This window comes from Anguilla rostrata, chromosome 6, assembly GCF_018555375.3.
Source record: "Anguilla rostrata isolate EN2019 chromosome 6, ASM1855537v3, whole genome shotgun sequence".
Classification (NCBI taxonomy): Eukaryota; Metazoa; Chordata; class Actinopteri; order Anguilliformes; family Anguillidae; genus Anguilla; species Anguilla rostrata.
In genome coordinates this window covers 45212714-45237915 of record NC_057938.1, presented here as the reverse complement: position 1 = coordinate 45237915, position 25202 = coordinate 45212714, and the positions used below count along the sequence as shown (strand labels likewise).

Sequence of the window (25202 nt, the reverse complement as noted above, 5' to 3'; positions counted from 1 at the left end):
TGGTGCAAACATTGTAATTGCATTCCAAGAGCAGGCTTCAAGTCTTTGTGCATTCTTTTTTTCCTCAAAGGATCAGCGTCTTCATCTGCTTTGATTTCAATAAATTAACAGGGTGAATGAAGCCTGGCAGAAAATATAACCCAGACTTCTCCAGAAAGCTGTTCTAGTCCAGTGGAGCCAAGGGAAGGAAGGTCTACTGCATGTGCTAAACGAACAGAACTGGTCTCCTCTAAGCCAAAGGACCTTGCCTGAGCAAAAAAGAAGGAATGCGGCGATAACTTTGAGCGCGCTTGCATCCCTACTCGCGAGCGCGTGGTTGCCGTGGCAACAGAGCTCACGCACCTGTGTGCACGGTCACGTGCGACTCGCGCCTCCGTTTGCCCGAGTGAGCGCGGCTGTCGCGAGGAGATTCGCTGATGTGTCTGCCTTTGTGTTGCTTCGGTGCCTTCTTTGGCCACGTTTGTCTGCCACTGACGAGCCTGATGAATCGTTGCTCAATGTGTCTGTTGGCCAAGGGTTATTAATAGAAAATTATGTAATAGGGTATTCATATTGGATCTACAAGCACAAATTACTGTCATGAATAGAGGGTAAAACACCACAGGTGGGTAGACTCTCTGTCGTTATATTTATTTGTTATATTTTTTTGTCTTGCCATAAAATCCTCGGAGTTTAAATAATAGGGGGGTAAGGTCCAAAAATGTATTTTCCAGTTTCCTGGTGATCCTAGACAATTTTCAGCCATTTTGAGAAATTTGTATAGATGTCAAAATGCTCTCTCCAACTGATATACTGATTTCCTCCATGGTCCAGACAACATCAAATTGGCGAAAGCCTGATTTACCATGATAATTTCTAAACTGGGTGCAGAAATATGATCTATCAGCATTGCTCTAGTTTATTATTCTGTTTGTAAAATAGGTAAACCAATATATGTAATGGATGGCACATGTTTGAAAATAATATACAACCTGACTCCAATCTGACCCCTTAAAACCAAACCCAACCCGAGGCACAATAAATAGCATGATGTATTTTTAAAACTACTCATTTTCATTTGCATTAATCTTGAATTAACATAGGTTTATATACACTGTGTTGTCCTATGCAGTTAATATTTCTGGCACTGTAATGCAGATGAAATCACATCCTTAAAATCTTCCTCACAGATATATTCTGAATGAATTGATTTGCAACAATGAAAATACCAATTCAGCCCAGACCAACCTGATTCTTTGTCATGAAATAAAAGCAAACTTGACAAGTGACTTTCGGTCCTATTGGGTTTTATTAGGGCAGGCCTTGTGACATTGGAACTTATGCTGAAAATCCCATTTGTTAAAAATCCATTACAATCACTAATATAGTCTCCATGTCTCAGATTTGCTACAGAGTTTCTTGTCTTCACATGGAGCAATTATGCATCAAGGATCCATATGGTCTTCCATAATGTATTTACATCATTTCCCCTAATTTTTTGTCTTGTAAATACTTAAATATAAAGTAGAATCAATAAATAAATGATGCAACCACTGTTTACAGTATATGGAGGTATGGTTTTGGTAGGTTCTTGAGCAGGACAGATAGGCCATTATATAGTCGTCATGAAGGACCTAAAGTTCTTCTATCTTTTCCTCTGGTGGTACAGGCCCACATTAAATGTTCAAGGCCAAACTGTGGGCTTTTTAATCTTCAAAGAAAAATAGACTTAAGTAGTTCAGCACTGAGTGTTTCTCTCCTACTCTTCAATGCCTGTGTCGACAAAAGAAAGAACACCCACTGCAATGACACTTTGAATTGCAGTGCCACTTTTTTCAAGGTTTCTAAATCATGACTACTACATGGTGAGATTTACCTGGTGTAATGCATTGAAATATATGGGTTAGTGTTAATGTTATTAATATTTTTGCTGATCAGAGAGCACTTTCCAGCCAACAACTGAGGAGAACCCATATGCATGTCAAATCAATAGACAGGTGATGCTAATCGACACTTGCTAGCGTTCCCACCCACTGACTCTAACACTCATCCCTTGTCTTTCCAGTAAAATGAAATAAGCTCCAATAAAAGGTGTCTATTCAAATGCAACCAATTATGTATTAATAATCCTCCATTATCCCAGTTCTTTGGAAAAAAATGAATTAATCTGAACTGAAATGGAACTGGAGCACCAAACCTGGTGCTATTAACTCTTCAGATCATGCAGTTTCTTGGAAGCATGACTGGATTATAATAGTTTTAATTGTTTTAATTGTGCAGCTTTGATATTATATTGTAGGTTCACAGTCTCAGATGTTCTAAGGTTCACATCTCTGGAGAAATTTTTTGAAGCCGCTTCAAAAATAACAGTGTATCATTATTCCTTATACTGAATATTGTGAGATTTTATATAGGTTGCGTATTAAGTAGTCCCTTTTGTTCTCTTCTCACGTCACGGTTGATCTTGAACCACTTTAGTTACCGGCTGAATCACAGCCTGATTCAATGTCTCTTGATTGTCTCATTAAACATGCAAATGTTAACACTCGACAAGAGGGCAAATGCTCCAGCTCGTCTATTGACCGAAATGTTACTGATAAACCTTAACTTTGAAAACCCATTGCCTCCACGCAATCAGTGCAGTACATGATAGGAATGTTAAAAGTGCACTAAAATAACAGTTTGTAATTATTTGTTTTATTCTTCATGAAATACTAGTGGTGTTTGCACGAACAATAGCACGAGGCGGAAATGCTTTTTAGATTGAAGAAAATTAAAATATGTAAAAAGATGGATATTAACCATGTAGCACCGCATTGTTATGTGGCAAATCAGTGGTAAATTAAGAAGCTCAGCTCTGTCTAAAATTGTTATACTTCAGAACCTTAATTATATACATTTTGTTTTGGGGATTTATTTTGTACAAAAAACAACACCACCAAATCATAAATCATATTTAGTGAAACTGCTTTACAGACAATGTTACTGATCTAATGTAATACATAAAATACTATACAAAATTCCACTACTGATAGACATTTTTGGGAGTTGAAACATGAGTTATACACTGAAATAGAATAAACAATAATCAGCCCTGCTGCCTCCTGGCTCACGATTTACCTACAAACATCACAGCTCTTTGTTATAATTATACAAAATCCATCTTGTGCCATCTGGCCCACATATCTGGTAATGTAACATTTTCAGAGCAGCTCAACAACTGAGCTGCTTATCATCGTTGACATGGTAACGTTATGCCCTGCTGGAGAGCACTAAATGTAAACCGTCTTCATCATTAAACGGTATCCATTTCCAGAGACATCAAAGATTTTATTTAGCATTTAATACCAGCGGGTTTTCCTGATTGCCAGAGACACAATATCTCTCACAATTTAGACGATATCCTGGGATGTGTGGACAGTGACATGGACGACAGTGTCATGGAAGGAACCATTCTGAGAAACCGTGTACATTAAATGGCATTATGATTAAGTGTTATGTTACTTTAAGGTAAATAAAAAAGAACATCATACATTCTGTTCTGCATTCTATCCCTTTTTGTTTTATGTTGGTTCAGTGACTTACATATGGTTTTGGTATTACAGTTCCTGACAACATACTATTTCTGTATGTTGTTTTGCCACATTATATTTTATGCACACTTTAATGGATTAATTTCAAACTCTGCACAGTTGTGAGGGGTGCTCCATAGCATCACCCAACCAGATCATGACGATGATTAAGTCATCATTGAGATTTTTATTCATTTTTTTTGCTGTGGGCTATCGAATACCACAATAACCCTATGTATAGCCATAAGTTTAATTGCGATGACAATGTTCTGAAAGTTTTCACATGACCACCCTTTCAGTCTTGGATCACTTTTCATATGCGCCCTTAGTGAAAAACATGATGTCCATTTTCAATGGCAGTATAGGTATTAGGCAGTGGGCGGCATGGTGATTCAAGAGAATAGTGCTGTTGACACACAGCAAGAACGTACAGAGCTTTAATCCTGGCCAGGGGCCTTTCTGTGTGGAGTTTGCTTGTTCTCCGTGTGTCCACGTGGGTTTCCAGCAGCTACTCCAGTTTCCTCCCACAGTCCAAACACATGCAGGTTAGGTTAATTGGAGAGTCTAAATTGTCCTTGGGGCATGACTGTGTGAATGGTGCGTGGGCCCCGTGATGGACTGATGACTTGTCCAGAGTGTACTCCTGCCTTTCACCCTAAGGATGCTGGGATATTCTCCCGCTCCCTAAAGGCCGTGACCAGGACTAAGCATAAAGAAAATGGATGGATGGAGTACGGGCAGTTATGGGTTTGATGGTGGAAAAAGGTTCTAAGATTTCATTAATTGTGCACACATGTATTACTTCTATCGTGGTCAAAAACCTTGGGACCACTATAAATTTAAGTATTCTCACCTGCCCAGTTCCACGTACATATAAAAACTGTTCAACAATATGCACTGGATAGTATGCTGTAACTTGGCACCAAGACATACCAATTCTTTTTTTTTTTTAACGTTTAAGTGCCCGCATACAAAGCTTAATCGAGGCACTCGGATGAATAATCAGCCTGTTCAAGTGATCTGTTCATGTGGACTGGAATAAGAATGACACAAGTCAATGACTGCAAGCGCACAAACCAGAAGTGCATTGGAAAATAAGGATTCATTTTATTCACGTAAACTCTCGCATATATTGGCTATGAACCTGGAGGGTAGGTGGATGACCACCCACAGTATAATGGCTCAATTACAGTTGGAATGTCCTGTCTATATTCTGAGAATGTATACCAATTAATGACAAGGAGGAAAACAAAACATTGGCCACAGAAGTCTGAGGTCTCACCAAACAGACACATGACAAAAAAAAAAAAAAAAACTAAAAGATATGGTTCTGGAAAGATCCGAATGAAAAATGTTGAGGGTTCTGAAAAGCAGTACTAAACAATAGGTATAACCTAACTTGGATAGTTTTCATGCAAGTAGCTTTCTCCTTTCAATTACCAATATGAATGATATTCATTTACTGTTGTTGTACAGATAATTCTCAAGCTGCCATGAACAGCTTTCAATTGCAGCTTCTGCTTCGAGTAAAATAATTTTTGTTAGCAGAGATTTGCACAGCGATATTCTTCAGAACATAACTTTGAAACTAAAGTAATATTTCTGCTTAATGCAGTAGCTATTAATGGTCACTGTAAACATTAGTAAGTAGCTTGCTAGCCAGCAACCCATACTTCAGAGTGGAGCACAGAAAGTTTCCACAGGAAGTTACTTTCCACAGAAAATAATGATTACAAAATATTTTATATGCATTTTCTTATACTTATGAATACTTATGTATTCATTTTTGTGAGACTGGGACTGGGAATGTTCATTAGAGGAAAAAGACAGGATATAAAACCACTGGGAAAATTTGCATTTATTTAATTATTCTTTCAATTAGATTGTTAAACCACTCTTATTACAGTTCTCAAATGTGTGTTTGAGCATGATGTACATTTTAGATATATTCAGAATTTATTTCAAAATAAAACATAAACAACAAAACTCATTTCTGTCTAGGCAGCAGGAAACTAAAAACAAGATGATAACATTAAGATGTGGGGAAATCTTTTTTGATTTCAAAGTTATTGATATTGTAAACACATTTTGTTTATTTTTTAGTTTATTTTCCACCAACAGTGGACAATGTTGTGGAATCCATGTTTATTTAGCACACTGCTTAAATGTCATGTAGTACAGTTGCTGTGTAACTGATCGTCCAGTGGACAATCACCATCCACATATCTTTGCTCCAGTTACATTTCGACCCATATGCCAGAACAAAAATTCTAGGATAGAGCTGAGGTTCCAAATATATTAAGACTACATCTGATATTCACCACCTTAGTGATATCTTTTTGATTTTAGAATTCTTTTAATAGCAATTTCTGCTAATCACCCGAGTAGGTGGAGACAAAAAACCTGTTATGTAATTTCTCATCTCAGACCATTAAAGTAATTCATGGTAACAGTCAACTCAGGGGCGTATGGCTTTCTGAATACAATGAAAAATATTTGCTCCACAGCCACACCTCTAGGACAATTATGGTAGTGTAAGAAAAACAATTCTCCAAACACACAGCTCTTTAAAATTATAGTCTTAAAGATGTTACTGTCAGCAATGACTGGTTGATTTAAGCAGTACAAAATGTCAATACTCATGTTCTTAAGATGTTACGTATGTCAGTACACAGAAATGTTTACGACAATACTGGCCACCTTAGAGGTTCAGTTTAAGGTAAAAACCGTTTTCCCAGGACTGCCCTCAATTCAAAATAAATCTTTGGTGGTACCAGAAGCACAGTCACATGGAAATGTAAGAACAAAAATGGTCGTGTCAAAGCGAGACCAGACCTAACATGGAGGCCTTGTCTACGCTTTGCGCTAACGGCTAGGCGATTCATTCTATCGATCGTTCATCTTTCTTTCCCGTTCGAGTGGTTCATTCTTCGGTCACGGACGTCTTCCTGGACGACAGGACCAGGTCCTTCACCTCGCCGGTTAGGGACTGGAGCTCCTTCCGGACGGCCTCGGCTTCGTCCTCCTGCTCCATGCTCTCCGCCTCGGGGTGTCCCTGTCCCGCTTTCTTGCTCTGGCCTACCAGCTGCTTCACCACCAGGGTCTGGTACTTGGAGAGGAGCCTGTGCTGATCCTGGAGAAGAGGATAAACAACTCCTTAAATACTGTTTCATACCTTCTACAGCCACTGAACTAGGGCACTTGCTGCACTCGCTTTGGACCTCGAGTAAGTCTGCCGTAAGTGCTCTTTGCAATTAATGAATATGTTCTTTACTTTCACCTTAAGAGTGTGGGAAGTGCTCAATGTTAATGAGTAAGGCTTAAATTCATCGCTCAATGTCATGGATATAGCCAGTGGCATGGCCAGGAATTCATTTGGGGTGGGGCTGAATTTGAATAAGGGCGAATTTATTTGCATAACTTAGTGAGTTTGGAGGCTTCTGGCATGAATGTTAACACTGGAGGATTTTCGAGAGGGCAGGGGCAGGTCACGTAAGGGGAGGCCCTCATACCTCAGCGACCCGGCCCACAAGGGTGCCTATGATCTGCGGCACGCATCGCCCCGGGGCGTGCAGCATGCAGTGGGTGTGCAGCTGGAACAGCAGCACGCTGGCCAGGTGGAGGACCAGGGCGGGGTCCTCCGTCACCTTCAGCTGCTCCAGCAGGGCCTGGCGGTGCTGGAACAGAGCCTGCCTGGGGAGCAGACGGGGGGGGGGAGGAAAAGGTCCCTTTGAAGATCCGCGTAGCGTGCTTTAAGGTTAATTAATTCCTAAAACGTGACTTCAAACGGGCCCCCCCGCAGTCGGAGCGGCTTCGAATTTTACCCCATGCCACCCGCGCAGCAGGGAGGCGGCTGGCTTTTTACCTCTCTCTCTTCTTGTCTCCTTTCTTCAGCAGGAACCCACACACCTCAGCGGAGGGTTCCAAATTGGTTAGGAAGTCTTCAATGCTCTACAAGAAGAACGAACCGATTAACAATAAAGTTTATAAGCATGGTAAATAAGTGCGTCTATTTTATGGGGTCAGAGGGTTCGTATTTTTGTGGGAAGCCCTGAAAAGTGCCACAGTCTCTGTGCACTATGGGAACTGCTTGGGGTGTGCCCCACCCACTTGTCATTAAGAGAGGTTTATTGAACGAATGAATGAATCATTGCATTTATAGAGCACTTTTCCGAACGCTCAAAGTGCTTTACAGTGATGAGTGGGAGCTCACCTCACCTACCACTAATATGCAGCACCCATCTGGGTGATGCATGGCAGCCATTTTGTGCCAGAATGCTCACCCCACATCAGCTAAGGTGGAGAGGGAATTATATTATAATAAAAGCCTTTTACCTTTCCATTTAGACTGTTGTGTAGCTTCATAAGAGGTGCCTTAGTTTCCTCTGGCAGCTTTCCCAAAATCTTCACCCTGACCTGAAGAGGCAGACATATACTGTAACACACCCAAGATAAGCATGTTGAAATAATCTCTGAAGAAAGGCAAGTCATTTCTCAGTACAACACGCACATGCTCAGAAGAGAAAACCATTAAAACACAGGTCTACGGACCTAAGGAGACACGCATACAGACAACAGCGGTCCAATGGCTGCGGTTAGCGTACGCCAGAAGCTCACCTCATTGGTGATCGAGCTGGGACTCTCGGCGGCCGTCATCAACTCCGCCGCCGCAAAGTTCACGAGGATGTTGGTGACATCAGCGCACACGGTCTTCAGGACGTGTTTGGAAATGCTCGCCTGAGTTTCGTCTTTTAGACGAAGAAGGAGCTTATTAATTAAACAGATTTATTAAAGAAAAATCGAAAAAAAAAAAAGAAAGATCGACTTTAATCGCTCAACGTCTGGCTGCAGGTGAGGGCACTTTGCATTGCAGATGTGAAACATGATTAGGGTCCTGCTGACATTGTTATGTAGCCTCTGGTGTCCTGGACAAATTCCCAAAATGGATTCGCTGAACTTGGATATATAATCCCGATCTCCTCTAACAGTAAATGATGTGATCCATACCTGCATTGTTGCCATAGGTCATTGCACAAGCACAGCCATCAGATTATTATTATTCTTTTTTTTTTTACATTGGTATTTGTCCTGGGTATCAGTCTATTCTGTGACACTTGTTCCAAATGAATACTTCTAAAAGCACACAGTAGAAAGATAGATAAAGTTTTTTGTGCTTGCTGAGAAAAAAAAACCTTGCTTGCCAATTCTATTTTGGAAATGTTAATGAATCACACCATTCAGAGAGACAGACACAGACAGACAGGGAGTTTATTTTAGGAGTGTTAAACTTGCAAATTATTTGTTAAAAATAAACTCTCAGGCTTTGACTTTTTATTGCTGTACCAAACTCATTCACAGAGCAAGCCAAAATGTCAAAAAGTTAAATGTACCTGAAAATAACTTTGTCCCCTTTTCAAAGAGTCGGATGTTATGGTAAAGGTTGTTGATCTCCTCTTGCAGATCCTTGACGTTCTGTTTCCTGCTGGCTCCAGTGCTGGAGTTTGTGGAGGACATGAAAACCGTCCGCACAACTTCCTGGTACTTTTTCGTCAAAGGCCTGTGAAGCAAGACAATCAATTAAATGAGCGAACAAACGCTGTGCTTCACCTTCACTGAGAAAGAGTCCAATGAGCACTTGTCAGAGCAAAAGAGGTCTGTTTGTTATCCATCTCCAATGTTCATGCTTACAAAATAAAACCCGTCCTTGACGTGTTAATTCTACGCTTGAGAAAATATACCTGAAAACTGAAGAGGCAGATGTGGGCTAGCTGGTTGGTGCAAAATACATCACAAAGTGGTGCCTCGGCAACAAGGGAATTTTTCTGACAGGCGAACATGCATGTTTGTGCACATCCATGGCGCACGTGACATATGGCAGTGTACGCACAAAATTTTACTTCCAATGCAGAGAGCATTCTGCATTAAAGTGTGTTGCTACTCAAGCCTAAAACTGTACTGAATAGTGCACACAAAGAATTTAATCCTTTTGACACAAAGACTACTCAACAAGTTAAAAATATATAGGTTTTACAGTAGGCTCATATAATACTACATACTGTTTGCACTGAAATGTGTGTGACAACAGTGTGATACAAGGTGCATTTTATAATCAGAGGATCCATGTCTCAAAGTCTCATGACCTGAAGTGTCCCAGTACTACAGATTAGGAGACCAGACCCCCCCCCCCCATTCATAGTGTCACAGAGCAATAACTGTTTTCAGATCAGCACGCCTACTCCGAGACACTTTATGAATAGAGGAAATCATCGAAAATCCAAACATAAATAAACACGTAAATGCAACTGGCGAAGCGCTACCTCATTAGGTGCTCGGCCAGCTCGGAGAGCATCTCCTCGGGGCAGTCGCACACATGCTTCTCCAAAACAGCCGTCACTTCCTCCGGGGACAGGAACGGCACTTCCGCCTGTTTGTTTCGACCTGTTGGAGAAGAAGGAAGTGCAATGAAAAGGCGTAATTTCCTCTGTAATTGAGCCCTGGTGCATTCGATCGCTGTACGACACGGTGGCACTGGAGTGGATGACAATTCCCTTAAGCAGGCGGGCCTGTTGTGGATTTAACCTGGGAGCTCTCTATTGCACACACCTCTTCACTAACGACCGTTTCAGAGCACAAACAGACGTACACACGACATACGGCCAAACCTGGGCCAAATTAGGCGTCACAAATACTCTTTAGATACTGGATTGGGAGGGGAGTATTTTTAACAAAACATGCCAATAACAAAAATGTAGGAATCTGTAGGAAAGGATAACTTTGTTGGAATGATTTTTGAAAGCAGACGTTTCCTTTAAAAATGACTGCAATAATCTGCAGGAATTTAACTATTATATTGAGAACTAAAACGTTTTTCAACAATACAATTGAACCAATTCTGACTGCAGTACAGATTACAGTTATAAGTAAAAAAGCATTAGTGTAGTTCAGGCCTTTTGTCATGTGATGATGCGTTAGAACATCCTAGCACAGCGGAGCAATGACGTTTCAGGCGTGCGCTAACACGTCTGGGGGGGGTGATTTTATGGCTCTTGGCGTACTTTGCGGAGCAGCTGCATTTTCTTCGTCGCTGTCCTCCTCCCCCTTCCTGCTCTTCTTCTTGGTTTTGCGTATCCTTATTTCTCTGGCGTTCCCTCCTCCTCCACCTTTCACACTGCCGCTGCCCTCTTAAGCAATAAAAATGAAAAATCAGGCATCTCTCCACTCTGCAAATGTACATAAAACCAGATCTGGATATTATTATTATTTTTTTAAAGATAGGCATCTCCACTCTGCACATATACATAAAAATTATATATATATATATATATATATATATTTTAGATTAGGCATCTCCATTCTGAAAATATACATAAAAAGCTGCCTTTGGGGGGGGGGGGGTGTGTGGAATTCATCTCTTGTCAATAGGCATTTGAAAATGAATATCAGGAAGGCCACATAGGGCCATATTTACTAAGGAAGCAGTCGCAGTGCAAAAACATATTGCAGCTCTGTTGCGGTTGCAGATACTAATACATTAACAACCGATTTACCAAGACTGGTTCCATTTACGCAATCGAATAAATTACACACGCTCATTCGCAATTTTGTGGTAGGAGACACCCATAAAAATGGTCAGAAACAATATGGCATGCTTACACAGCCAGATTAAAAGGTCCTAAGAAATGGATATGAAAACAAAAATGGGCAAGTAGCGAACCACTAGCAAATTTTTTTTTAAATTTACACATAAGGAAAAATCTGTAATGATCAATGAGGTACAGCTTCACAACACCATATTACAGCACAACACCAATGGAGAGGAGAAAAATTGGGAGTTACATCAGGGCTATACCCACCTTTAACAAACAATTGATAATTTTTATCATGCAATGCAGCAGACAATAATGTAGTGTGTGCTTTATTTCAGCCGGGTAACTTAAAATGTGTGACTATCCAGCGTGTATTTCATATAAACTACATTTAGAAGGAAGGTTCTACTACCTGTGGCCTTTTTCCTCCGTTGTTCTTCCCTCTTTTCTTTTTTGGAGGGGGCTGCATTCTCCGCCAGAGCAGAGCCTTGTTTCACGTCCTCTTCGGTGAACAGAAACACCGGGTTGTTCTTTATTTCCTGAAAGAGAGCAGCGCTCAGATGACAGAAGTGAAATGGTGCACCGAGCTACCCTGAGACACCATGACTGGAAATACACAGGATGCCCATAGTAAAATAACACAGAATGTGGACAGTGGCTGAGGAGTGCTCACAGAACAATTAAATCAATCACATATCAACGTATAAGACAGCGAATCAGCTGCCGAATCATCCGGGAAAAAGACAAAGCAAATGAAAACATTTTAATGATTTCCTGTTGCAGAAACCCCATTTACAGTTCCTTGCCCTAAATGAACTATTGCTTTGGCAATGTAAAACCAGCCGGGTTGCGCGAGCCCTCGCTTAACGCTGAACGATCCCGCCAGACGTCGCCGGACGGCATAATCATAAAAGCCGCGGCTCGCGTCGCCGGCTCGGCGTCGGCAGCCGGTCCTCTGCCGCCGTGAAGCTCACTGTACCTTCACTGCCCTCTGCTGCATGGATTCGTCGAACAGAGAGAGGCAGCTGCCGATGAACTTCTCGCTGACGACCACGGTGCCGCTCACGATCCTGGCGGACGACTGCACGTTCGCGGTTCTCATGACCTGGTTCAGCAAGATGCTGATGTCCTCCGGGGACAGGCAGCTCGGGAGCATCGGCTGCAGGAGAGGGCAGGGACACCAAATAAGACTTCAAAAATGGGACAGCTGAAACTTCTCATTTGATTTACTTACAAAAAATAATAATAATAATTTTCTAATGGCCCATTAAAAATATGGATTTCATAGAAAACAAAATAAAAATTCCAAACCAGTCATGGTAGGACTATTAACTTGACGTGTGTTATACATGCCATAACAAGTTACGCTAAAAAGCGTGTTTTCACTGCATTTAATTTGACTGTTAACCTGGTGCCCTTTAAGAGAGCTCTGTTAATGTTGTGCATGGCTGCTATGTGTGCAGGTGGGCCTACCTGCAGGTCAGTCCAGCTGCCGGAGTTCACTGCCTCTTCCACGGAAGCCTCCACCTGGTCGACGATGGCCGGGCCCACACAGACAGCCTTCAGGAACAGGAGCTTGCTGGTCTTGAACCGCTTCTTGATGTAATTCACCGGATCGGGGATTCCCAGCCTGGTCAAAGCGTCAAACTCTAAAGGGAAACAGACGCAGGCCAAACTTTCGCAAACATGCGGACAAACTCCCTCAATCCTGGTGAGTTGTAGTTTTGCAGGCTTTAAAGGAAAATGTTTCAAGTTATTTTCTAAAATATATTTGACTTTGACTATTGTTATTGTACCTTTCTCCCCCCATGTTCATAAACTGAGATCATGTCCATTTTTGTTCTCTTTCTTTCTTCCTGTTTTAGATGTGCTTTAGTGGTAACAGTAATGTAATACTAAGGATTACAATATGCCGCACTAACGTGCAAATGCGATAATCGTGCGAAGACGAGGCGGGTACCTAAGTATCCGTTTTGCTTGAGGAAGGAGTCGACCCAGGCGTTCTGCGTTTTGGAGTAGATGTCGGGAATGTAGACGGCTTTGTCCTGTCTCCCCCCCACAACAGTGCCTTTGAGACGACCACTGTTCACGAGCTCCTCCAAAACCGCTGGTGAGAGAGCAACAACGCTGCTAGGACAAGGGCGTCATCCGTGTGCGTGTGTGTATGTCTGTGTGTGCACTGTGTGTGCACTTGGCATCTTCCAGTAAATCTTTCTCTGGGGTTAATTTTCATACAAAAAATTTACCTACACCTACCTACATACATACAATTTACCAAAACATCTCAAATTAAGGCACAAAGTATCCAAGTATCTGTTTGTTGAATGATGATTTAAGAAATTTTAGGCTTGCATTTTAAGCAATTGAAAGTAAACCTGATACACTTGTGTTGTGCAACTGCATCAATCAGTGAAACAAAATCTAACAGCTCATCCTTCTCTTTTGGAAAAAAAGAATTTAACATTATCAAAATTGGTTAAACAAAAAGCTTTTCCCAGCTGGTATAAAATGTGTTCAGTTGCCAAAAAAACGTAATACAGTAAGCTATCAAATAAGTTCAAGGAACTTTAAAATGAGTGTTCACATTTATATTCCAATTGGGACTTCGATTGAGCCTCATAATAACTTACAATACAGAAGATGTTCATGAAATCCATGGAGACCAATCAGATTAATGAGTGGTGTTGGCCTGCAAATAAAAACAAACAAAAAATGACCTGAAATGGGTTCTGCAGCAGACAGAAAGAGAAAAAGAGTAAAAACGGGCGTGTGCGCTTCGCAGCGAACCGGGCGTGCATCATACCGAGTCACCGCGCTGAAGAGCCCGCAAACGCGCGCTTTGTGGCGGGAGAGGAACGCCTGCGTGAAAATGACGCCGCGGTTGTACTGGTCCATCTGGCCATTGATGATCTTACCAAGGCGTTGGGACAATACCTGAGGAACGAGGGCAGGTGTGCAGTTATCCGTGATGGAAACTCAAACCCATGAAACGGTCATCGCTAAGAATACGCAGATTCGCCCCCAACCCACATCGGACAGTCCCGGTTCGCAAAGAAATGTAATACGGTGACGGTTAAACGAAACTCAGAAAAGATGCTTGGTTGTGAGATATAAATGGAACCCCAATCAGACCGTGCCAACATATCTTAATTTACAAAATCTTGGTAAGTCATTCCCTGGGATTTTTTTTTTTTTTTTTAAAACAGCCCTTTGTGTTTTCTGGGAAAAGTCTTAACTGACGTTAAGCACGACTCCTGGTGGATCATTCATACTTTACTGATGTCTTGCGACTCACCTCAGTCAGAAAATCCCCTGGAAGATCAAAGCTTTTGCAGAGTTCTGCGATGCTGACCTGGCCAGCCGCCTGCAGTTTGTCATTGACCTCCTCTGCAAGCTGGTCCAGATAGGTGCTGAAGAGGTGAAGTAAGGGGTCGATGTGGGGGGTGGGGGGAATTATTCATTAAACATGTGATTGGAGAGAACCTTTTGTAATTATTCTTATCTTCTAACAGTCCATTACAATGAAGCTTTAAATCTGCTGCATAAATGCCAGTATTATTACTGTTATTAAAAATGGCAATGATGAGAGAATATGAATAGAAATGTGCCATGACTGTTTCTTTTCCAATATACTTATTAATTACAGTTTTGTAATTGGTTCGCACATGAACTTACTCATCAATGAGTTGTCCCAGTACCAGCTGAACACTTTTGTCTGACTTTGCAATGTCATTGGCTCTGGCCTCAACATGGACCCAGTCCACATTAATAATCTGCAAGAAGAAATACAGTGTGAACAAATAGCACTTATTTATGGCTTAGATTTTTTTCTAGAACAATCAATTTACATGATTGGCTTTTCTAGTAATGTAATAGGAATTAAAAAGTCAAAGTTTCAGGGATAGACCACTTAAATATGAGTCAGTAAAAGAGGTGTTCTATTGCACACCTGCTGAAGTCCTCTACTGTATTGAGACTCCACACATATTCAATACACATAGAAAGAACACACACACACACACACACATATATATATATATATATATATATATATATATAGAGCTATATAAGCTTGTGACTGGTACAAATGTTCTGCTACTCGAACTGGACTGGTCTTTCATTCAAGCAGAAGGACGCCCCTCTAGGTCCCTCTAGGCCAAACTGCACTCTTGTTAAATGTTATACCAATTTTATGTCATACAGAGTCCCATATGAAAGATAAATACATTTTGAAGGGAAAACCCTCACCTGTTGCAGGTCCACAATGTTCACCCGGCCTTGAAAAAAAGAAAGTGCAAATTTACAGCCTATTTAAAACGCTGTTCTAGGAATCCATTTCAAGTTCTAAATACAGATTTACAGCTGTATTTTTTACAAACATCATCCCTTGTCACAATTTTTAAACCAAGCGCATTACATTTTTACAATACTGTGCACAGATGAAATCTGTCCCAGAACATACTGCAAAACACCTCTAAACACCTTATATTAATTCTGACTAGGGTTGCAATAGTAGTTATGTAAATTAAAAATAATGATTCTCCATGACTTATGGGTGCAACGGACCTCCATGAACATAAAGCTCATCCCGGATCTCTCTGCTAATCTGAGTTGGGGTGATGTACTCCTTCCCATCCAGCGTGTGCACTACATCCAACTGCTTATCCCCAACCAATTTGGCAACAATTTCAATGCAGTTGCGCTCCGACAATCTGGAGAGAATAGGCATGACGGGAAAGACAAGGGAAAGACAGAAGAAAATCATTTGGGAACCACTTAAACAGAAAAGGTAACTCAGTTGATCGTCCGAACTAAAAGAATACGTCCACTAAAACGTTCACTTGGTTTAACTACTTTATCTGGCAAAAATGGTCAGGCAATTTTGTTAAAACAATGATGATATATCAGCAGTTGTGATTTTAAAAATATAATGCATTCAGGTCAAGGTGGCATGCAAAGAGGAATTATTTCGCGCTGTGGGGATGCATTATTGAAACACTGCTTTAAAATCTGACAAACCAGTCTGCTATCGTATATATTTTTTAAAAAAAGAAGCAAAACGGGGAAATCTAAATGGCTCCTTAAAGTTTGAGCAGGCTAAATATCCAACTAGCAGAGCAAGCTAGCAATAGGTTCGCGTTATTTCTAGCCATCTATGTTAGCGACCAAAACAGGCCGTGGTTATATAACGTTGTGACCAAAACGCACCGCAGACATCCAGCTAACGTTAGCTAAATTACCTACACTGCTGGTTATAAACTGACATGCCAAGTTTGCTAGCTAGCTACTGACATGTCTAATCTAGCTCATTAACTGCTGTAGCTAGCAACCAAAGTTACACAGTCAAACCGCAAAAAATCCAGTAAACTACATCTAACTGTAACGATTATCCAGCTACAGAAACACCGATGTACAGCAAGCAATCTTGCAAAAGTATATTGGCATTGCATATGGACGTTTATTCTAAAGCAGTTATAGTTAGCACGCTAGCCTACCTCTGAACAGTGTCAGCAAACTGTGCTCTTTGAAAGTCTGCTGCAAGACGTCTAATTTCCTCCCAATCAGCTGCCATTGTAGCAACTTCTTGTGCAGGTTAGTTTAACGTTAATCTGTCTCTTATAATACCACTTCACTGTTTACAAGTAGCCTACTGAAAAATAAATTGCCCCTCGGTTGCTGAATACACAGGCTGAAAACACACGTCAACTCGAACTATGCTACTATGACCTGTCAGTAATACTACGGAACACCGAAAGGATAAAACTTGTATTTATGTCACCACGCGTTTGGAAATATGGTCTATTAAGAGAACTATACAAAAAGTTATTATCAGAATTACAGTCACTGTTGCATAATAAAATCACAGTGTTTACACCAGAAATAAAATTAATAGTAACAATCATTGTTCGAGGCTGACAGAGAGAACTCAGGAATTATTTGGATAACATTATCTGCCACTTGATGTTTGAACATGTTGGCAGTTTGGGAATTTCTCCCAAATAGAAGATCATTTTAAGGTCAGACAAAAAACATATTGAGGGCTGCAGGCGTTTTAAAGATTTTTCTGTGCATTATTTGTGTTTGCACCAGTGAGTTTGTGTGTGTGTTTGTGTTTGTGTGTGCGTATGCGTAAGTGTGTGTGTTTATGAGGGTGTGTGCGTGCATGTTTTGTGTGTGTGTGCGTGTCAGAGAAGTTGATGCAAAGTGAGGGAATACTGAAGAGAATCTCACCTTGGAGGGTAACAATGTGAGGCTGTCTACTGCTGCAGTTATGTTTGCTGGAAAGAAGAATGTGCTTTGAAGTTTTCAACAATGCACAAAGAAGGAGTACATTCATTACATTTTGTGCATGTGCATATACGTGCGTGGTCAGAAAAAAGCATGCCTCACATACAACAATTGCAAGTTTCTAGGCCCTGTAGCACATTGTTTAGAGAGAGGGACTTCAGCAGTAACCTAAGGAACCGTGATGGGATGAAGTCAACTGTGCTCAGCTGCGGCAGATGCCTGGCTACAGTGGGCTGAGAACATCTGAATTCAGACTGAATTCAAACCTGACATATCTCTTTTCTGGAGGAAATAATTTGTGCTTATACTGTATATATACAGTACACTCATAAATATAGTTATAATGCAAGAAGAGATTTACATAGTGAATTTCAGGTATGACATCCACTGTTCATAAAATCACAGAATAAAAAATAAAATTCAGAGAAACCTGGTGGAAGTGCAGTCCCAGCTTAAAGCATTGTTGTGGATACACATTTGGGTTTCGAATGTTATTTCTATGAATTGTACAAGTCATGGAAGAATCAAGTACAAAACAAAAAAACGTCTGGTAAAAGTGGTCAACTCGAACACTGATATGGACAATCCTCAGGCATAGCTTGCAATCCCTCTTCAGCTAAAAAAATGAAATACATATTTGATCAGTAGTTGCCCTTGTAATATTATAAGGACATTCATTCGGAAAAAAAGAATAATTAAGTGAATAATCTGATTTACAAATCAGAAAACACAAGCTTCACACAGAATGTATTGTAAGGTTAACAAGCAATGCTGAAATTACCTGTTCAAACCGGTCAACACTGTCACCCAATTTCATGTCACAATTCAATACAATGGCTTTAACATAAAAGGTACACAGCAATATGTTTATGCTGTCCCACATTAAAAACAACTACAAATAATTTCTTTCAATCAAGCTATCATGCAGCAGTTCAATCTAAATACAAGTAATGTGAGTACAGACACACTGAATACTATCACATAAAATAAAGCTCAGTGTCAAACGCTTAACACAGAAATTCCTGGTGTCACGCTCCTGTTGCTTCTCTACATTCAGCCTTGAAGGTTAAGGGGAAAACGCTGAGTGGTCTAACTTCATTCTAGCGGAAACATACTTGACATTAAATATATTTATTTCTTCACCATGTTATCAGTCAGCTTCTAGTCCTTTACAATTTTTTTAGCACCACTGGGCCTGAAAGTGGCAATCAAGACATTGGTGACCGTTAACTATATAGTATGAAGTAAAGCAGCAGTAAAAATGAGTGCAGGTTTTAAGTATCCCTCCAGATCTATTTTAAAACCTTAAAAAAATATTCTTGAATAGTCTTGAATAACAATTTTTAAAATAATTCCACCCATTTTTGTTTTAGGATGGGCTCCTTTGGCAAAGAGTGGAGCAAAATTCCTACTTCAGGATTGCATTTTAAAACTGCACGTTCGACACACCAACTGTCAACAATGTCACTAACTAGTCAGCTTTCTGGACGCATATCTTTGCATAGTGGACCATGACAGGTTTAACAAAATTTTTCTCATGTGCATGTTTCCAACTCATTTCATGGAAGTATGGAGAAGCTCTCCATCTACAGTGGAAGAATAAGAAAAGGGTGCTCTGGTGACAAGTTTGGCACAAAAATCTATATATGTATAGTGAAATTCATGAAGCCTTAATGTCCTCAATGAAAAACTCATTTGTGAGTGGACAAGGTCTTTAAATAATTTTAGAATGAACTGAAAATCTGTAACTGTGCCTTTTGAGCTCAAATTTATAATCCATGTTATTAATAATTATCACCAATACACATTATCACACCTGGAATAATTGATTGAGATATCTTTTTGTAGAGCATGGTACAGGTTCCTTTTTCCTCAATGAGATTTTGACAGTTCTACTTTTTCATAATTTTAAAGATAATTTAAATCAGCTTTAAAATAATACTCTTTCATTTATGGTCTTTTATAAACATACGCTTACATTATTTTTCAAAAAACATATACATCATAAAATGTGAGATAACAGTTACATCAGTGAACCACATAATGACAGAACCACATGTTCTGTATACAGTTATTAGACACAATATAATACAACACAGAAAAGTATAAAATGCCAGTCATTTATAATTTTTCTGTGATATTTGACACACCATTGGATACTTGACAACAAAACCACACATTCAAAATGTCTGCCACTGTACCTTGAATTCTCATAAAAGTCAAGATTTACTGAGCATTGATAAACCATGTCTGTTCAGTTCATGTAGCCTACTGTATATATGCCTTTTGTTATTGTTCTTTGGCCCATAGCCTGGCCATTTTGAAACTAAGAATCTGGAGAGTGAAAATAGAGAGAAAGAACAGTGAGGAATAGTAACGATTCAATAAAATGCTGTTTCAGACAATTCAAGCATCAGAAATGCATACTTATAGACCTTCCAATAATCACTGCAATTCAATTCAATCCCCTGATTGCGGAAAAGTACCCTTTTAAAATTCATAATGCATTGTGAAAAAAAGCCTTTTTTAACACTCATATTGTTTTTCAGAACATCTGCTTCCCTCAAAATAAATTCTGCATTACCAATGCTGGTAATGTATCAGAAGAGATTTTCTTCTGTTAAACACTGACATGGTAATTAAAACCCAAAAACACTAAAAATGGAAAATCCGCAATGCATAGAGAGCAATCTGCAAATTGTTATCCCCAGAACCACACGTCAAGATTATTCAAAACCCTGTATTCTTTATGTTTTTGGATGTAATCACATGCCCGACAAGTGTGCTCCGCCCAAAAGTAAGACATCTTCACTTTAAAGTACCTGCGCCAGTTGAAGTATTGGAGATACATGTCTTCATTCCTGTCTAAGAACAGGATGTGCTCGGCCAGCTCTTTGGGGGAGAGAAAATCATCTACATGTGTAAAGGCATCACCTGGGACAAAGTTCTCATAGTTCTGCCTCGATGGCCCAAGAACAATTGGCACTGTGCCCACAGACAGTGGGTTGTACAGTTTTTCAGTGATGTAGTCTTTGTGGATTGAGTTCTCGAATGACAGATAGAATTTACAGCTGGCAATGGTTGGGAATAAGTCTTGATCAAGGAGGTACTCTCCAAAGGCCTGTCCATAAGTGTGTACCTCAATGTGCTTGTTTAGCTCATTGTAGTACTTAACTCTAATGTGCTCAGGGTTCCAATTGCTCACAATCCAGCACACCAATTTGGTCTTACTTGGCAAAACAAAGTCTTCCTTTCCCTCGGTCAATACGATTGACCCATAAGGCACCTCAATATCGGCGTCCTGGCGGTAATTCAAAGTCAAATTGAACAGATTTTCAAGACCGGGCATTTTCGGCGAGTGCGAGGGCGATTCCAAGTTCATCCACACCCATTTTTGGAAGGGTGGACGTTGCAGCAGTGGCAGGTTTGATAAATCCCTGCTGATGTCTCTGTGGTGAATAACGACGCCATTTGACTTGTTGTACAAGTTTCTGTCGGCTGTAAGGTAACAGCCATCGATGTTAAACAGGGCACTGCAGGAGCTCAGGTCATAGGTTTGACCAAATGGCCACAGCCATATTAGTACAATTGTTTGATTTAGCTCCTTTTTGGCAAGAAATGGGTTTTTCACCTTCAGAGCAGATGTTACAGACTCTATAGGGCCTGATAGCCAGGTAGTGGATGGCTTGAAATACACAAAAAGTAGAGTCACAAAACAACACAGCAGAAGAACACCAAAACCAAGAGGGCGTATAATTTTATAGAAAGATGCAGATGACATAATGTGTCCTGTAAAACAGAAAACGGAAAGAGACGCATTAAAGCAAACAGTCAAATCATCAAATTTAGTTTTCGTGTTTTTCAACCCTTACAACCTAATGCAAAGAACAAGCTCAGAACTCACTCGACAGTCTCCATGGCTAAAATGTTACATACTGTAGAAGGTGCTAGGACCATTAACCTAATGTAGCTATATACTGTACATGCCACAGAAGTGTCAAAATAAAAGTTACTTTATAATTGAGGTATATTTACAGCTCAAAACATGAATTCATTTCATAAAAACTCTTTACATACAGTGAGCTCAACTAGCAATTTGAGCGTGAGTATTTCAACAACATAAGCTCTTCACGGCTGAATACACAGAAGTCAAGAATGCCAGTAAAATATGTCTTTTATAAAAAATAAAAATAAAAATAGCAGTCTCCAGGGACATCTACAGCAAACTTCAAAAAATCTTAAAATAGGGAACTTCAAGAACATGGGAGACAAGTATTTCACAGCATTAATGAATGTGTGTGTGTGTGTGTGTGTACAGCTACTTGCTCATACATTACTTATTTATTATTTATGGAACAATTGGAACAATAAAAAAAAAACACTTTTCACATCAGGGATAATCAAGGACTCTATTTCATGAGCTGGTCTACAATCAGGAAGTGATCTCCCAATCACATACACTAACAAAAACACAGAGGGACTCACATAAAACACCATGTGCATGTAAAACATAGTCAAAAATGTGTAAATAACTTTTAGAGCAGCTTCTTTTAATCTTGCGCTGTATCTAAGAGGAGGGCCAACTCATGTCTCTAAAATAGCGCATCATTCAAACTCAAATACCCAGTGCTACATGAAGTTAGAGGTAGCATATGTATTCAGAATAAACACCTGAATAAATGAAGAAATAAACATGCTTCCTAACTGTCACAATGCCTAAGAAAACCATTTCACACTTTTTTAACAAAACATTTTGGATAAAAAATTAGGTTTACCTTAAATGAAATAAAAACATCTATTAAAACAAAATCAATTTTAGAATTCATTTGGCACTCAATATTTTGGGTTACTGTCGTCTATGTCGATATTCACTATGCTGTATATCCCTACTGGATATTTAATGAATGTGAATAAAATGAAAAAGTCATTTGTCATAATTTCTGTTTAAATTAGGCCCCATACCATATACAGTTTTTCAAGCATAAAGATTTAACGGTTATGTTTCAAAACAAGATGTGACAGTGTGTGCAGACCGTTTCATTTAAGAGTTTGCATCCAGAAAATATTTGGCTTCAAAGGATGATATCAAATGTTTCCCAGCAAAGAAGCAGGGGAAAACTCAGCCTTATTTACAACGGTGAACGAAGGTCATTTTTGGTGGTGCAATCATGTCTTGATTTTAACGATAGCCTGTAGCTAAAATGAGTCACAGACCTCTGGATTCTTTTTAAAGGATGTTGAGCAAATTAACGAGAAATTACCATGTATATATTAAATAAGCGATCACAGAAAATGGGCTTAGTCACGAGAGTACACTTGAATGAATGGGCCAAATAGATAGCATGCCAAATAAGACAACACTAACAAGTTAAACATTTTTTTAAACAGTGCTACATAATTATAGCAAAAGCAGCCGCATTCAATGAGTAAATACAGCCTATGAAGGATAAAAATAATAAAAATACGGTCTACATCTATATGTATACCTCGATAATATGTAGGCTATTTGAAATTAGCTGAAGCTGCTTACAAATTAACAAAGTTAATTGCCGTTTTGTGGTAGCAGTAATATACTTACTGCTCGTCATCGATTAGGACTTCCATCAGTTAAAATTGATACACAGATTTTGCCGCTGTTTGTTGCAGTCGATGCCTCGTGGTGTAAACAGGCTAGACATCTATTCCGAAAACCACTCCAGCCTTGTTTGTAAAAAAAATATTTTCCATGCTTCTGCTATTTCGTGCTGCAGCTGTATTCAACGAGGATTTAATACATCCCGCTATACCCATTGCCCTGTTGCTGTCATCCTTTATCAAGAAGTGTCGATGGCTGCACATGTTAGTGAGCATAAATTTAGCGAAAAGATGGAAAGGGGGCAGGTGGTAGTGATAGGAAACCACAATGCATTCGCTAGTAAGAAGTGTCTTGTATAGTCCATCAAGCACTAGGCTACTGAACGATGCTTAGTAGGATGAGGAGCCGTCCGTCTAGCAATGTGCTTAATGACAAGGCGTGCAGCTGTTTTCGTAGAGGCGCATCAAGCCTCCGGGATTTCATTCGACATTGAGCAAATCAATAATGCACCCGAAAGAACACATATTTCCATACGTTGGTCATTGTACATTTGTTAATGAGTCGTGAACACGGAATACCAATCGGATATTAGATGCCCGTACACACATATGTTACTGTCCCAGGGGCTCAAGGACTACCTTCACTTCTAATATAGGCTACTGTATAACCTAGGCTACTCTCTTGTCCCGGTGCTTGAAAGAAATAGACTACATTAAGCACCTGCAGCATCCTCTTTTAGTGTTGTAATCGATGGTGCTCCCTCTGTTAGGCTTCTTGATTGGCAATTTCTTAAAGTGTTGGTTGAAGTTTTATCCTCACTCAGTTGTTTCAATAGCAATGTGCCTTTAGTGTCATTTGTCAGTATAAGTGATAAAGCGGTCAAAACTCGCCGTCTTACTGATAATACAAATACTGTAATACAAAATAAAACCGTGTTACAGAATCAGCGTGATTACTTCACAGGATCAAGGACAACAAAAGGCCCTTCTCTCCCCTTGCAGAAAAGGCTAAGCATTGTGCACGTGAGTGGCATCCTCCTCCCTAATGAGGTTTACTTAATTTATTGACCATATTCTTTCTTCCTACATATTGTTACAACTTGATGTTTTCCTAGCCTTCTCAAACTGGTTGGAAGTACGGAAACTCCCTGCAACACGTCAATTATTTGAAAGCTGTTGCCCACTATATTAGAGGCAGTCTCATTAGTGGAAGAATACATCTTTGTGTTTTGCACAAAACAGAAAAAGAATAAAAAAGGCACAGGCAGGAGTTTTTTTTTAGTGGTCACGACTGTGCCTTCTAAGGCTAGGACTGGGAACACATGGAATACATGCTTTTTCATACATTTCTCTCACCCATGCTTACATGCAATATGTCACATACACACTCACATTCACTCCTTATATTGTATGGTTTGTGTATTGTAGTTCCCTTGTCTGTCCTCCATTGACGGCCAAGTTGAAAACAAGTCTTTTTGTATGATTTTACATTTATCCTCTGGTACGTATTCTTGCCTACAATTTTAATACCCAATAAAAATCCAATCCAATCCAATCCAGTGGTTGAAAGGACTATTCCCACTATGTTAGATCCTAAATATTCTGGACCATACACTATCCTTTTGTTTAATGAATGCTGTGTGAATTGACACAGGATTGAGGATGGCTGTAGGTGGCGACATCTGCTGTAAGTTAAACTCATTAAGACTGATTGATACTCACCTCCCTGTCATTTCAGATAGCCGTGGATACCGCACCACCACTCATCTACTGCATGCAGCATCTTAGGTTGCGGTACCAGATAAAACGGCAGAGGCAGGCTCCTACAGTCTTGCTGCATTAAGTATAAGGATTGACTTCTGTTTACATATATTAATTGTGTCCAAAATAATAAAATAATAATAATAATAATAATAATAATAATAATAAAGTAATTGGTCTACTGTAATTGAATATGAATAACAATTACATGCTTCACTGCACATGGTGGTGTGTGATTAATCAGTGTAGGCTGCTATATTCATCTTACCCATTTAAGCTGCAAGTTTTTGTTTCACTGGCTGCCCCTGAAGTATTTTCCTGATTTTAAAGTTCATCTTATAACAGTGTTGTACGGACTAGGACTGGTGTATGCTTCTGCTGTACAAGTCCACAAGGTTACCTATTTCTCTAAATGAAGATAGTTCATAATTTTGAAGAAGCT

The 25202-nt window shown here is 39.8% G+C and overlaps 2 protein-coding genes and 1 long non-coding RNA gene across 3 annotated transcripts; 1 reads left to right on the top strand and 2 right to left on the bottom strand.

Moving 5' to 3' along the window:
- Nucleotides 1-5391: 5391 nt before the first annotated feature.
- On the bottom strand, nt 5392-16873 carry ufl1 (UFM1-specific ligase 1). Its single transcript, XM_064339976.1, has 19 exons — nt 16633-16873; nt 15704-15849; nt 15386-15414; nt 14813-14910; nt 14433-14547; nt 13941-14071; nt 13768-13826; nt 13098-13244; nt 12611-12786; nt 12117-12296; nt 11550-11676; nt 10607-10732; nt 9869-9989; nt 8942-9108; nt 8169-8299; nt 7887-7967; nt 7417-7502; nt 7064-7244; nt 5392-6684 (listed from the first exon to the last, which is right to left on the bottom strand). The coding sequence occupies exons 1-19, from the start codon at nt 16707-16709 to the stop codon at nt 6475-6477; spliced, it is 2388 nt and encodes a 795-aa protein (XP_064196046.1). The 5' UTR covers nt 16710-16873; the 3' UTR covers nt 5392-6474.
- Nucleotides 15793-24985, top strand: LOC135257344 (uncharacterized). The gene is made up of 3 exons (XR_010330638.1): nt 15793-15926; nt 23942-24022; nt 24738-24985. It is a non-coding gene; the product is annotated as an uncharacterized LOC135257344 (long non-coding RNA).
- LOC135257342 (4-galactosyl-N-acetylglucosaminide 3-alpha-L-fucosyltransferase 9-like) lies at nt 18942-23400 on the bottom strand. Its single transcript, XM_064339975.1, has 2 exons — nt 23004-23400; nt 18942-21214 (listed from the first exon to the last, which is right to left on the bottom strand). Exons 1-2 carry the CDS (start codon nt 23011-23013, stop codon nt 20127-20129), a joined length of 1098 nt encoding a protein of 365 aa, XP_064196045.1. The 5' UTR covers nt 23014-23400; the 3' UTR covers nt 18942-20126.
- Nucleotides 24986-25202: the final 217 nt, after the last annotated feature.